A 13,078-nucleotide genomic window follows, 5' to 3' on the forward strand; every position below is an offset into this window, starting at 1 on the left:
TACTGCCAGCAAGAGATTTGAGGAGTTTATTACGGCTCTGATAATGCTCGGTATTACTTGTAAAGATAGAGACCATCACCACTGCCTCCTTCCTGGTTCATTCGGTGAGCGTAATTGATGCCATAAAGCGGTTAGCTGCAAATACCCCCCCCCCCCCCCCCCCCCACGATTATATTACGATCACTAAAAGAAAAAACTGATATATCGCACACCTTTACCTAAAGAGTGAATAACTCAAAAACTCACAATGTTTAAAAAACTCGATAAGATGTCTGACTCCATCATATAGATTAAATAAAAGTCAGGTTTCATCAAGCCTTTGGGGGTGAGTGATGGAACTACTATTTAATTGAAGATATAGATCAGTCTGTATAGAATTAGAGAACACGGTAGTGTGTATAAAGACTTAGGTATTTGACTTAACACTCTTTAAGCGTAGGTGTGCGTTATAGTGTTACTTAAGTTTGTCAAAACAATATTTTTAATTAGAAATATTTAAAGTAAAGACAAAATAATCAATTCAATATTTGGTTTTTGTCAAGGCATGAAAATAATAACTTGGATTGTTCGTCGCCCAATTGCCAGGAGCATGAATGAACAAAAAACAAAATGTCCGGGAATCAAAGTTAGCTATTTTCAGAAAATCTAGAATTTTTTTCATATTCGATTTACTAAAGACCAAAAAAATGTAGTTTCCTATAGTATAAGCTTTCGGGATTTTAATATAGAACATTCACTGATGAAACCAGTGAAATTGAAAAAACACTCATTTATACTTCTGACAAGAGAACGACGATATAATTTTGAAAAGCTTGTTGCCTATAATGCCCTTTGCTGCACTTCTTTTTTAGAAAGTTATATTTAAAAATTCTTTAAGGCTGTTTCGTAATTCAAAAGCATGAGAGGAAGAACGGTTTACAACTCTCTGTTGGAACGACTCCAATGGATTTATTTCGCCTCTCCATTGTCCAGATTCCAAGGTATTGTCCAGTGAAAATGGTATTTAATTACAATTCCAAGAACGTCGAGCTCCACCAGTTCCCAATGGTAATACCAGAGGCCAGAACCATGTGTAGCAGCTTGCTATTAAGAGTATAATGAATTTGTTGATTGTAGAATGATCGTAGAAATATATCAGATTTATACAGTATACAGAACGAGTTATTTTATTTCCATTAATTCATGTAGCTGACTTTTTAATTTTATTTACAGAATTTCAATCAACTTGGCGGGACGCTTGTTTTGCCAATCATAGCGGAACGATACAAGGTGGCAGCATGGTGACATGCCTACAAACATAAATAAAAATCCCATGTACTTTGTTTTTGTAAATTCGATGGACAAATGTCAAAATCGTACTGCGTCGGAAGGTGATGTATCAAATCGAATAAAAAAAGTGTATAATCAGCTGTTGCATGCTGCCACCTTGTATCGTTCCGCCATGTTGCCAATGAAATGTTAAAATACATCAGCTGTTCGAAACAGCGCTGCCACTGTAGCTGTGGTTGCCATTGTAACTAAGTAGCCAATGCATGGCTACGATTGTGATCAAGTTTTGCTTGGCTGTAGCTGTGGTCTGTATCCGCCGTGTTGAATGTGGCCAGCCCTACTGTTTTCGCTGTTACGAGATTTCTAGTCACTACAGATGCGTAACGAAACTTTTTAGTTATTGTGGTTAATATCGATAATTCCTTAACTAATTATGTGGAAAGCGTCAGCGGAGAACATTATAATGACCTGTCCCTATCCCTAAGAAGATTCTGGACGAAATACATTGAATAGGTGAATTTATTCACACGTTATTAAAGTGAACGACCACGAAAGGCCACTGAACACGTTAATAGGAATATCGTCAGGATAGCTCCTCTGAATACATTTAAAATTGTTCCAGAAACTTTCGCGGAATTGAAGATTGGCATAAACTCAAAAACTACAATATTTTTGGTCCGCCGTCACTTGAGGTAAAATAATTAGAGGGTCCCTGGCTAGAATAAAACCAGCTTCTTAGCACAAAAATCCTTCCTCCCTACTAAGCTGGTTCTGAGAAAAAAGAAACAAACAAAAAGACTACCAAATCTAAGCAACTCGCAGCACGGTTTTTAATGCGTTCCACTCTTTATATACGGAGAATCCATCACTGCTGCCTTAACGCAGTTTTGACTCAATTTCTCTGATTTTTGGGACTTACTACGCATCACGAACCTTAACTGACTAAAACTTATTTTGCACTCATAAGAAAATATGAATCATCACCAATCGTTCCCTGTCTAATTTATGTTTTTGTAATTCCAGCTAGCGTGTGGGATCGCTTTTTTGTAGTGGAAAGTGGGTTCTTTTTTTTGACCATGGGCCATCAAATAATTTTTTCTCCAGACACTGTGCCGTTGCTATTGTAGTTTTCATGTTTATATTATCTTTCAATTCCGCGGAAAATATGCCTGTCGTACGAGGCGACTAATATACCAGATTCAAGGGGCTGTGTAGCGCAACCCTTCAGGTTGCCAGCGCAATATACAGCTTCTCAAAACCCAATTGTCAACCTCACCTATCCGCGGCGAATCCTGTTTCACTAACAGACGAGGCTCTGGCGACCACAAGCTCGTCATGGAACTTGGCCATATAAATCGTTCCCGAGATGGTCGGGCAAGCACCTTAATGGTGCTGTGTTACCGGATCTGTATCCGGCAAAGGACCATCACATCGATAACGCTCCCCAAAGCCTTCGGGGAGCAACCTAATCGCTACAACAACAACACCAACATCAACAACAACAGAGGCGTTGGTTCCATATTACAATTAAAGAGATGGTTGGTGTCATGTGGGGACACATTGCAAGCGGGGCATACATTGAATTTGTAGCGCTGCTATCAAAAATTGTCATCCTCAGAGCAGATCCTTACAGCGGTGCTACTTCATACTGTCTTGTCCTGAGAAGCATAATATCAGTGTCATGAAGGTGTGTATGGTACGAGGTTCAAATCTCACTAATCTTATTTAATTTATTGCACTAACCGTACCGGTTTCAAGCACAAATCTAAATCAAACCATATAATTCTGTGTCGCCAGAGTGAAATTTAAAAATTTTATTTGAAATAAATACAACGTTAGAATATGTATGTTGCATTGATCTTTGCATACTTTTATATAGAAATAAGCGAACTAAATACAAATTTATATATTTAATTATCATGTTACCAAAATACCAAAAAATAAAGTCCTTAAACGCGATATAAAAATTTAAGAAAAATATATATTTATAATTTTTTTTTTTTTTTTTGAAATATATGGAATTAAAAATTACAAATTTCCGTGCATGTGTGTTATTATTTGTATTCTCCCCGCACAAACAAAACCCGTATTCACAATAATATATTAATTGAAATTATTTAAGACGTGCTTAGTTCATTTTACAAAGTTTATTCGGCTATAATGTAAGTATGTAATATATATGAATATATGGAAAGTACAAACATTAATTCTAGAAATAACAAATAAAAGTGGTTCTGCAAACCGAAAATCATATTAATATTATAGATAGATTGGTAAATGAAATATTTTAAATTTAATTGGTTTTAAGTGATTCAATTTGCTAGGCATCACCCAGCTTTCATACCTTTGCGAGCAAAATAAACTATGTATGCATTTTAAAACTTAAATATTGGAATCGAATGACAACTCACATTACATTTTTATTTGCTTAGCCATCTGCTTTTTTCTATTATTATGTCTCTGAATTTTGGTCAACGAACTCAAACGACACTTTTTTATAACTGTTTTTGATAAAATTTATATATGTGTTGTGAATTCAGTTATTTTCATTTTGGTTATTGTATTTTTCTGGGTCATTGGAGACCGTTTTCCTTTAAATTTTACGATTTTTTTGTTTTTTTTTTTTTTTTTAGATTTAGATATATATTTTTTTTATGCTCTGCTTTCAGCGAATTTATCTGATTCTAAATTGTTTTTTTTTTTTTTTTTAATTTTTGTTATCTTGTTTAAAGTAGCAAAAAATCGTAAACTTGTTTTTCGCCCTCTTTGAATTTCTCTTTTATATGCAAATTCTATCCGTTGTGTTTTTAGTTTTCTTACTTTCATCGAGTGATTCGACAATGCGATTGTCTGTGTATATTTATCGCTTTCACAATCACTCGAAATTTTTCAATTTTTTTTTCGATACTCTTTTGCAATTTTTTTTTTTTTTTTTTCTTTCAATTATAATTTTTTTGTTTAATATATATATATTTTTTGCTTTTCTAAGCTAAGAAGTTCCTTCGCAAATATTTATTTATTTATTTAAATAGGGTCAAATTCCCTTCAATTCAACCGAAAAAACTTTTTATTTATTTCGATCACCACATCTTTTCTCCTCATATTTATGTTATATATGTACTAAAACGAAGAAATGTTTCATGTAAATGACAAAAACCAATTTTTATTCAAGTGAAAAATATGAAAATTTGGTATAGTTTGCAATGCTAGTATGAGTTGGTTGGCTAGTTTTGTGAATTGGTGATTATAAAATAATTGAAAGTTATTATTCATGTTGGTCAAATTACCAAAATTATCAAAATTTAAAGAAATAAAGATTCAGTCAATATTCATTACAAATAATCGGGTTGTGGCAAACTGAACAATCCTGCGACTTGATATCACATACTTTATCAAGCTGTTTTCAATTAAACTCAATTCCATGTGCTTGACCATGTTTTCTTAGTTTGGATTTTCTCTCTACTCCCCATCTTGACGATTCTTGATTTTCATATATTTTGGATATGCTGCTCAGCAATGACTATATTCATTTCCGAGCTTTTCACATTAACTTGAGAACGTACTCATTGAATTATTATTTGGTTTATAATTATTGTATGCAAAAATAGTTGCCTTTTCATCGGTTGAATTGAAAAGAAAATAAACTGAAATTAAGAGCGAAAAGTTCATAACAAATATTTGAATAAATTTTGCTTGTTTAACTCATACATTTAGTTGGTTGGTTCAGTGACGCGATGGACTTGTAATACAGCAACGGCTTCCTCAACTTTGGCTTTTAATGCATCTTGATCTTCTAGCATGTGAAGTAGTTCCGAATTCTCTATTTCCAGCAACATACCGGTTATTTTACCGGCCATCATCGGATGCATTCGCTCGATCATCGGGTACAAACGTTCACCCAAAATTTGTTTTTGCTCTTGTGGTTTGGCATTAGCCAACAAAGAAGCAATCAACTTCTCTTGACCTAAAATATAAATAATTAATTTACGTTTTTTTTTTGTATCAGGTCTATGATGCATACAACACATTCACTTACCCTTTTGGTGCATTGGTTGCACTTGTGGCTGTTGCTGAACGGGTTGTGGTGGTGGATTACGCATATTAGCTGTGTATTTATAGTTGGCTGCTCGTTGTTGAGCACCACCTGCTGGCATTGGTGCGCCAGCCATTTGGATATTGCCTGCAGCAACGGCTTGTTGACCAGTAATGGCGCGTGCACCAGCATTACGCATAGTATTAGCAGCAGCGGCTGCAACATGAGCTCCTTGAACTGCTTGTGGTTGACCACGAGCAGCCACAGCTGCTGGGCGGAATTGTGCTGCTCCAGTTGCGGCCATAGCAGCAGCATTTTGGAAACCTCCAGCAGCTGCAGCTGCTGCACCAGCTTGGGCAACCCCTTGAACTCCAGCGGCAGGACGTACTGGTGGTGCCCATCTTGGTGTGTTGCGAATAGGTTGAGTGACTTGTGGCCCAAAGAAGCGTTGGCCTGGTGCCATTGTAGGCACAAAGAAGCCACCTGCAGCATTTGGCTGGAAGATTTGTCCCAATTGTTGCATGCGCATACCTGACATGTGACGCATATATTGTGATGCTAAATGTGCTTTACGATCCTCCTTACGTTGAGCTAGAGCAACATACAACGGCTTAGATCCAACAACACGTCCATTTAGTTCAGTAACAGCGCATGTTGCTTCATTTGGTGAAATGAAACAAACGAAGCCAAAACCTTTTGAACGACCCTCCTCATCCGTCATAACCTTGGCAGATGTAATAGTGCCAAACATTGAAAACTCTTTACGCAAGCGTTCATCATCAATACTGTCATCCAAGTTTTTCACATACAAATTAACACCATAAACAGATTCTTGGCGTTTTTTCTTGAGTTCTTCAAACTTCCGTTTAAGCTCTTGCTGCCGCTCGGCCTTCTTTTGTGCCCGTGCAACATATAAAACTTTGCCTTCACCCATGTCTTTGCCATTAAGTGCATCCACAGCAGCTTCAGCTGCTTCGGTAGTCTCATATGCAACAAATCCAAATCCTTTACTTTTGCCATCGTCTTTAAGCATGACCTAAACAAAAAACAAATTTTAAATTTTTTTTTTTAAATATACGAATTTATTCAACCTGGTTGAATCAGTAATGGTTGGAAAAAAGGTAAGTATGATATGTATGAGAAGGAAACAATTCGTTTCTCTTTCTAACACACTGCAGTTTGACACTTCGGTCAGTGACGAAACTATTGTGGAACTCAGTGGAACCTGCGTGGAACATTCGTTTGACACTGAACGAAGTGTCAAAATTAACGGGGTTGCTGTCGTGGAAAGCGACGCAGGAAACAAAAAAAGGAGCGGAATATCAGAAGATTAGTATGAAAATGTAGTGCACCTATATGGCTCCTACCGAAAATTATACAAAACTCTTGAATTGGGGTATCTGAGGACGCGTAGTTATTCCAGTATTAAGAATACAAACGGGTGCTAAGTTTTTCTACCCGTTTCAAACATCTCCGCGAAAAACAGTTTGAAACCGAGGTCGACTGCAATAACCCGTCCAAAAATGTGGAAAGAGAAATGAGAAGACGCGTTTTGTCCTGTTATCAAAAGTCCAAAGGCGAAAATTATTCGAATTATTGGAAGCGATGCAAAAATGCGTCTATTAATACCTCCCCCGACGGTTTTGGTCGTGTTTTAGCAATCGTCCCCGGTAATAAAGTATCACAATTTGTTAATTAAAATTGTACAAAAAATATGGGCGCATAATCATAGTCAAAATAATATAGGTTTTAAATTTAGTTGCAACTTTTTGACATAATTTTCTATGAGCTATCTGTCAAAAAAGCTGCAACTAAATTTAAAACCTATTTTATTTCGACTATGAATATGCGCCATGGATTTTAAAGAGAGATGTAATTAAGTGCTTGTTACGAATAAATAAAGATATTTATTTGTAATTTTACGATAAAAATTTTACGCAGTTTTCGTTAGCAGCTACTACACTTTTATTGGACCTAAGAAGTACAACAGTGCCAAATAGCATCCACAAAAAAAAACGAACAAGAACAAGCAGTTTATCAGGTGAGCGTGGCTGTGTATGTGCGTGCTGCTACATAACCTACTTGTAGACCTGTACTATGTTTCTATCTCATCTACCTATTAATTGAAGAATGTATGATGACAATTTAATGTCAGAAAGAAAAAAGAATTTGTTCTGATTTTAAAAGTTCAGATTTAGATTTTGATTATTTGAAAGCATGATGAAATTAATATTCAGGTTTTTTAATCCCGTTGACGTTCTCCCTTATTCTGACAAGTTCGTTCGGCATGCATAACAACTTCCCTGTCCCCATACAAAGCGATTTGAAAATGCCCCACGCCCATTATTTTTTTGTATTGCTTAATTGAATAATATGAATATATATTATAAAATATTATTTTTATAAATAATTTGACATATATTTACCTTATTTTGTCTATTTCATTTTGTGAGTCAAATGTGACTCCTGAACGTAGCAAAAACAATTTTGTTTACCACGTTCAATGAGTCACATGTGAACATATAGGACCATAAGAAATAATTTAAGTTTTCGAATCACAATAACGGTATATTGATATATAAATGTCAAAAGCATGTATTAAAGCCCCGACACATAAGCACTTTTTCATATAGATGAGTTTAACACAAGCTTATGCATTATGAGTAGATTGCACGCATTTTTATGGAGAACGGTAGAATGAGCGACACTGGCGCCATCTGATATTGAAAAGTAGCCATCTCCCATATTTCGTTACAAGCAAAGCATAATAAGAAGAATGTGACATTTGTTTTGGTTAAGGATGTTGACACACTTTGCAAGTGAAATTATTTTTCCCACTGGTTGGTAAATTTTCTAACATTTTTCGCAGGTAAAAACTGTAATATAACAAATGAATACGACACAAAATATGTTAGCAAGTATCTTTGTTGTAAGGGGATAATGTTTATACCAGTACTTCGCGAAATTTTGTATGTGAATGGGCAAGGCGTAATAAACTGCAATTGCTACGTCTGAAGTTCCTTCATATTTACAAACGCAACATCTTGGTTGATTGTGGCTATGTTATTGGAATGCATAAGCTTGTGTTAAACGCATCCATATGAAAAATGTCATTGTGGCACCGCCTTTAGTGTGATTTTTTGTTTAATTGAAGTTAGAAGTACATATATACAAAAATTTAAGAAAATGAGAAAAAGGTATAAGAAAAAAATTTCGAAATTTTCTTTCATTTTCCTAAAGAATTCACAAATGGACACGTACATACCAAGAAAGCGTCTTTAAATTGTATAAAGAAATGTGTCACATGTGACTCGTGAACTTATTTCAGTACGCTCTTGTGAGTCACATATGACTCACTGGACAGGGAAGTTATAATTTAGAGGGTTGTCCATCATACATAACTGCCTTTGAATTCTACTACGATCGGAGTAGATACTACTATACGTTTACATGTATAATAAATATGTAAGCCGCTACCAGAATTTTTTAGACAAACATAACTTTGTATTTCCCAAAAGATTATAGACAACATTTTGCAGAAAAACTTAATTTTTTGAGGAAATTTGTAGGAAAAATTTAGTAATAAAAATTTAGTACTTTTGTAGTACAAGTAAATACTGGCAAATGGAGCTGCCGAAAAAGTGAGATAGGGTTGTTGACATCACCTTTATTGTTTCCTCATGATTTGAAAGCAGGATGAAATTAATATTCAGGTGTTTTCATCCCGTTGATGTTTTCCCTCATTTTGACAAGTTCGGCATGCATAATTTAGAGCGTTGTCTATCATACATAACTGCCTTTGAATTCTACTGCGATCGGAGTAGATTTTACTACACGTTTAGATATATAATAACTATGTCAGCCGCTACCAGAATTTTTTAGATATAAACCTAACTTTGTATTCCCCAAAATGTATAGACAAAATTTTGCAGAAAACTTAATTTTTTGAGGAAATTTGTAGGAAAAACTTAGCAATACAAATTTAGTACAAGTAAATACTGGCAAATAGAGCTGCCGAAAAAGTGAGGTTATGTTGTTGACATCGCCTTTATTATTTCATCATGATTTGAAAGCATGATGAAATTAATATTCAGGTGTTCTCATCCCGTTGACGTTTTCCCTTATTCTGACAAGTTCAGCATGCATAATTTAGAGGGTTGTCTATCATACATGCATTAATAAACTCAAGCTTAACGTTAACAAAACTAAGTTCATGGTTTTATCTAGGACGACCAATAAAGAATCACTTAATTTAGATCTGAAAATAATGAATACAAGCATTGAGGATGTCAAAATATTTAAGTACTTAGGGATCCTGATTGACAATAAACTGAGGTTTACGGATCATAGTGATTATATTGTTGCCAAAATGGGCAAAAAAATTGAATTTTGGAAGAGATCGTGTAAACTTATTAGTAAGAAATATAAGTTGAAAGTATATAGATCCATCATAGAACCGCACTTCTTATATTGCCCTACAATATTCTTTATTGCCAATGAAACACAAGTAAACAGGTTACAAATTATGCAAAACAAAGCTATGAGATTTATATTGAAAGTGAGGTACGACCCTCCATAAAGAGTATGCTTGATGCACTAAACTGGTTGAGTGTGAAACAGTTGATATTTTACCATAGTATGAAATTTGTATTTTATATCAAGCATGGTAAATTACCAGCCTACCTAAGTGAAAAACTTGTTTATGTGAATGAAACCCATTCTTACATAATCAGGGAAAATAATAATTTTAGATTACCTCTTCTCAAAACAGAAATGGACAAGCAAAATATATTTTACAAAGGCCTAAAATGTTTTAATGAACTACCTAATCATGTTAAAAATTGTGAAAACTTAAACACCTTCAAAAAAAGTTTATTAGAATATTGCAAAACCCTTCCAATAAGATAAAATATTTTGTATCTGTATTTCATGTTACTGATCCTTGAGCCTATATGGCAATCCAAATAGACACAGAGGAACCTTATGCATCAGGTCAAAAACATATATCGCTCGCAATCAAATTGGGAAAGAATTCCGGAAAATATCGTCCCAGACAAACAGTTGGAGTGTTCATGTGAATCACGTATATTCCTACAACAATGATTTATTATAGTTGGTTGTGTGTACATAAAAGCTGGTACAGGGAGGATTGGAAACGCGTCCTTTCCAACCGTCCGATAAGAGTGGCTCGTTCTGCTGAGCTGCTAGCTTTTGGGTTGACCGGAATCAAATGCATTCCGACAGCATAAATAATAAAACTGTGTAATCATACGTCTTGGAGTAGGGCAGGATTGAGAACACGTCCTTCCAACCTCCCAATGAGATGACTCCAAGACCCGCCCGTTGGGACCACCAGTTCCCGTGCTGATCGGAATCTCATGCATTCCGACACCCCAAACGCTAGAAATCCTATTATTATTAAAATATATTTATAATTTGTAAAATCTAAGTTTTAGGCTTAAAACGCCGTAATAATAAATAAATAATAATAATACATAACTGCCTTTGAATTCTACTACGATCGGAGTACATTTTACTATACGTTTAGAAATATAATAACTACGTATGTAAGCCTATACCAGAATTTTTTAGACATAAACATAAATATAACTTTGTATTCCCCAAAAGATTATAGACAAAATTTTGCAGAAAACTTAATTTTCTGAGGAAATTTGTAGGAAAAATTTAGCAATAATAAAAATTTAGTACTTTTGTAGTACAAGTAAATACTGGCAAATAAGAGCTGCCGAAAAAGTGAGGTTATGTTGTTGACATCACCTTTATTATTTCATCATGATTTGAAAGCAAGAAAAAGTGAGGTTATGTTGACATCACCTTTATTATTTCATCATGATTTGAAAGCATGAAATTAATATGCAGGTGTTCTCATCCCGTTGACGTTTTCCCTTATTCTGACAAGTTCGGCATGCATAATTTAGAGGGTTGTCTATCATACATAACTGCCTTTGAATTCTACTACGATAACTATGTCAGCCGTTACCAGAATTTTTTAGACATAGACATAAACCTAACTTTGTATTCCCAAAAGATTATAAAGAAAATTTTGAAGAAAAGTAAATTTTTTGAGGAAATTTGTAGGAAAAATTTAGTACTTTTGTAATACAAGTAAATACTGGCAAATAGAGCTGCCGAAAAAGTGAGGTTATAATGTTGACATCACCTTTATTATTTCATCATGATTTGAAAGAAATTTGCTGTCTACGTAGTATATTTGAACGACAGGCAGTAAATAGGAACTTATAGAAAAAGGGCAATAAAAATAGGCAACGTTGCTTCTTTAAAAATAACTTTGCCTTTTACTTCCCAGCCTTTCAAGACATGGTAATTACGAAATTCATCGCTTACTATCGCAGCTGTAACTCTTTTATTATCATTTGACAATTTAAACCAACGATCAAAATGGGTGATAAACTCTTTATAAATATCGAGTTGTAACAAAAATATTTATATAAACAAATGTAATTACCTTATAGCTTGTAATTTTTCCAAAAGGTTCAAACAGTTCCTTCAATTTCTCATCATCGAAGTCTTCACCGAAATTCTTAACATATACATTTGTAAACAATTTGGCTTTCTCTCCCAGCTCCTTCTCGCGTTCCTTGCGTGGGATGAATTTACCAACGTATACTTTCTTAGCATTCAGCAACATACCATTCACCTTTTCGATTGAGGTATTTGCAGCCTCTTCAGTTTCAAAATGAACGAACCCATAACCCTTCGAGTTGCCTTTCTCATCGGTTGCAACTTTGCAGCTAAGAATATTGCCAAAAGCCGAAAAGGTATCGTAAATGGCTTTGTTGTCAATACTTTTATCCAAGTTCTTAATGAATACATTGCCGATACCTGAGCGACGTAAGGAAGGATCACGCTGAGACCACATAATGCGTATGGGCTTGTTGCGAATTAAATCGAAATTCATTGTATCCAATGCTCGCTCGGCTATTGAGGGAAATTTAAGAAAAAAAATCATTTTTACATTTGCATATAACACAATTGCTGTAAGCTTAGCTTTTCTCAATATAAATAATAATTGTTAATACATATGTATATACAGGTATATACAGCAACTAACAAGAAAATATAAATTAAATGGGGTTACATTACGGTTTAAATCAAAACCCCCACCACAGAACAGTACTCGTTGCGCTAGACTTATCAAAAGGTTTTAATACGGTCAACCATGGCACGTTACTGCAAGACCTGGAAGGGTCTACCCTTCCCACCTGTCTTAAAAGGCGGACCGCAAATTATCTGGGTGGCCGGCAGGCACGGCGCAATTTAGAAACGCAACATCAAAACCACAGCGTGGTATCCTATCCCCACTTTTGTTTAACTTCTACATATCAAAGCTACCTTCGCCACCAGAAGGAGTTACTATCGTTTCCTACGCCGATGACTGCACAATAATGGCCACAGGCCCAGGCCCACAGATTGATGAGCTTTGTAACAAAATAAACGGCTATCTCCCTGATCTCTCCAGTTTTTTCACCTCGCGAAACCTGACATTATCACAGACTAAATCATCAGCGACCACCATGGTGTGATGGTAACGTGCTCCGCCTACCACACCGAATGCCCTGGGCTCACACCCCGGGCAAAGCAACATCAAAATTTTAGAAATAAGGTTTTTGAATTATAAGAAAATGTTTCTAAGTGGGATCGGCAGTGTTTGGCAAGCACTCCGAGTGTATTTCTGCCATGAAAAGCTCTCAGTGAAAACTCATCTGCCTCGCAGATGCCGTTCGGAGTCGGCAT

The 13,078-nt window shown here is 35.3% G+C and overlaps 1 protein-coding gene across 2 annotated transcripts in view; it reads right to left on the minus strand.

Annotated features, from left to right (window-relative positions):
- Positions 1 to 3,052: 3,052 nt before the first annotated feature.
- The window catches only part of pAbp (poly(A) binding protein), a 42,722-nt gene continuing 32,696 nt past the window's right edge, over positions 3,053 to 13,078 (minus strand). The window contains exons 3-6 of one of the 2 annotated variants that reach the window (XM_067771079.1): positions 11,790 to 12,262; positions 5,306 to 6,338; positions 4,978 to 5,233; positions 3,053 to 4,913 (exon numbers count right to left, since the gene is read on the minus strand). In XM_067771079.1, the coding sequence (XP_067627180.1) occupies positions 4,980 to 5,233; positions 5,306 to 6,338; positions 11,790 to 12,262 (1,760 nt within the window). In that variant the 3' untranslated portion in view covers positions 3,053 to 4,913; positions 4,978 to 4,979. Of the gene's footprint in view, positions 5,234 to 5,305; positions 6,339 to 11,789; positions 12,263 to 13,078 lie in introns of both variants that reach the window. The other variant, XM_067771078.1, reaches the window with a different exon arrangement.

Source organism: Eurosta solidaginis, chromosome 3 (genome assembly GCF_040869045.1).
Source record: "Eurosta solidaginis isolate ZX-2024a chromosome 3, ASM4086904v1, whole genome shotgun sequence".
NCBI lineage: Eukaryota > Metazoa > Arthropoda > Insecta > Diptera > Tephritidae > Eurosta > Eurosta solidaginis.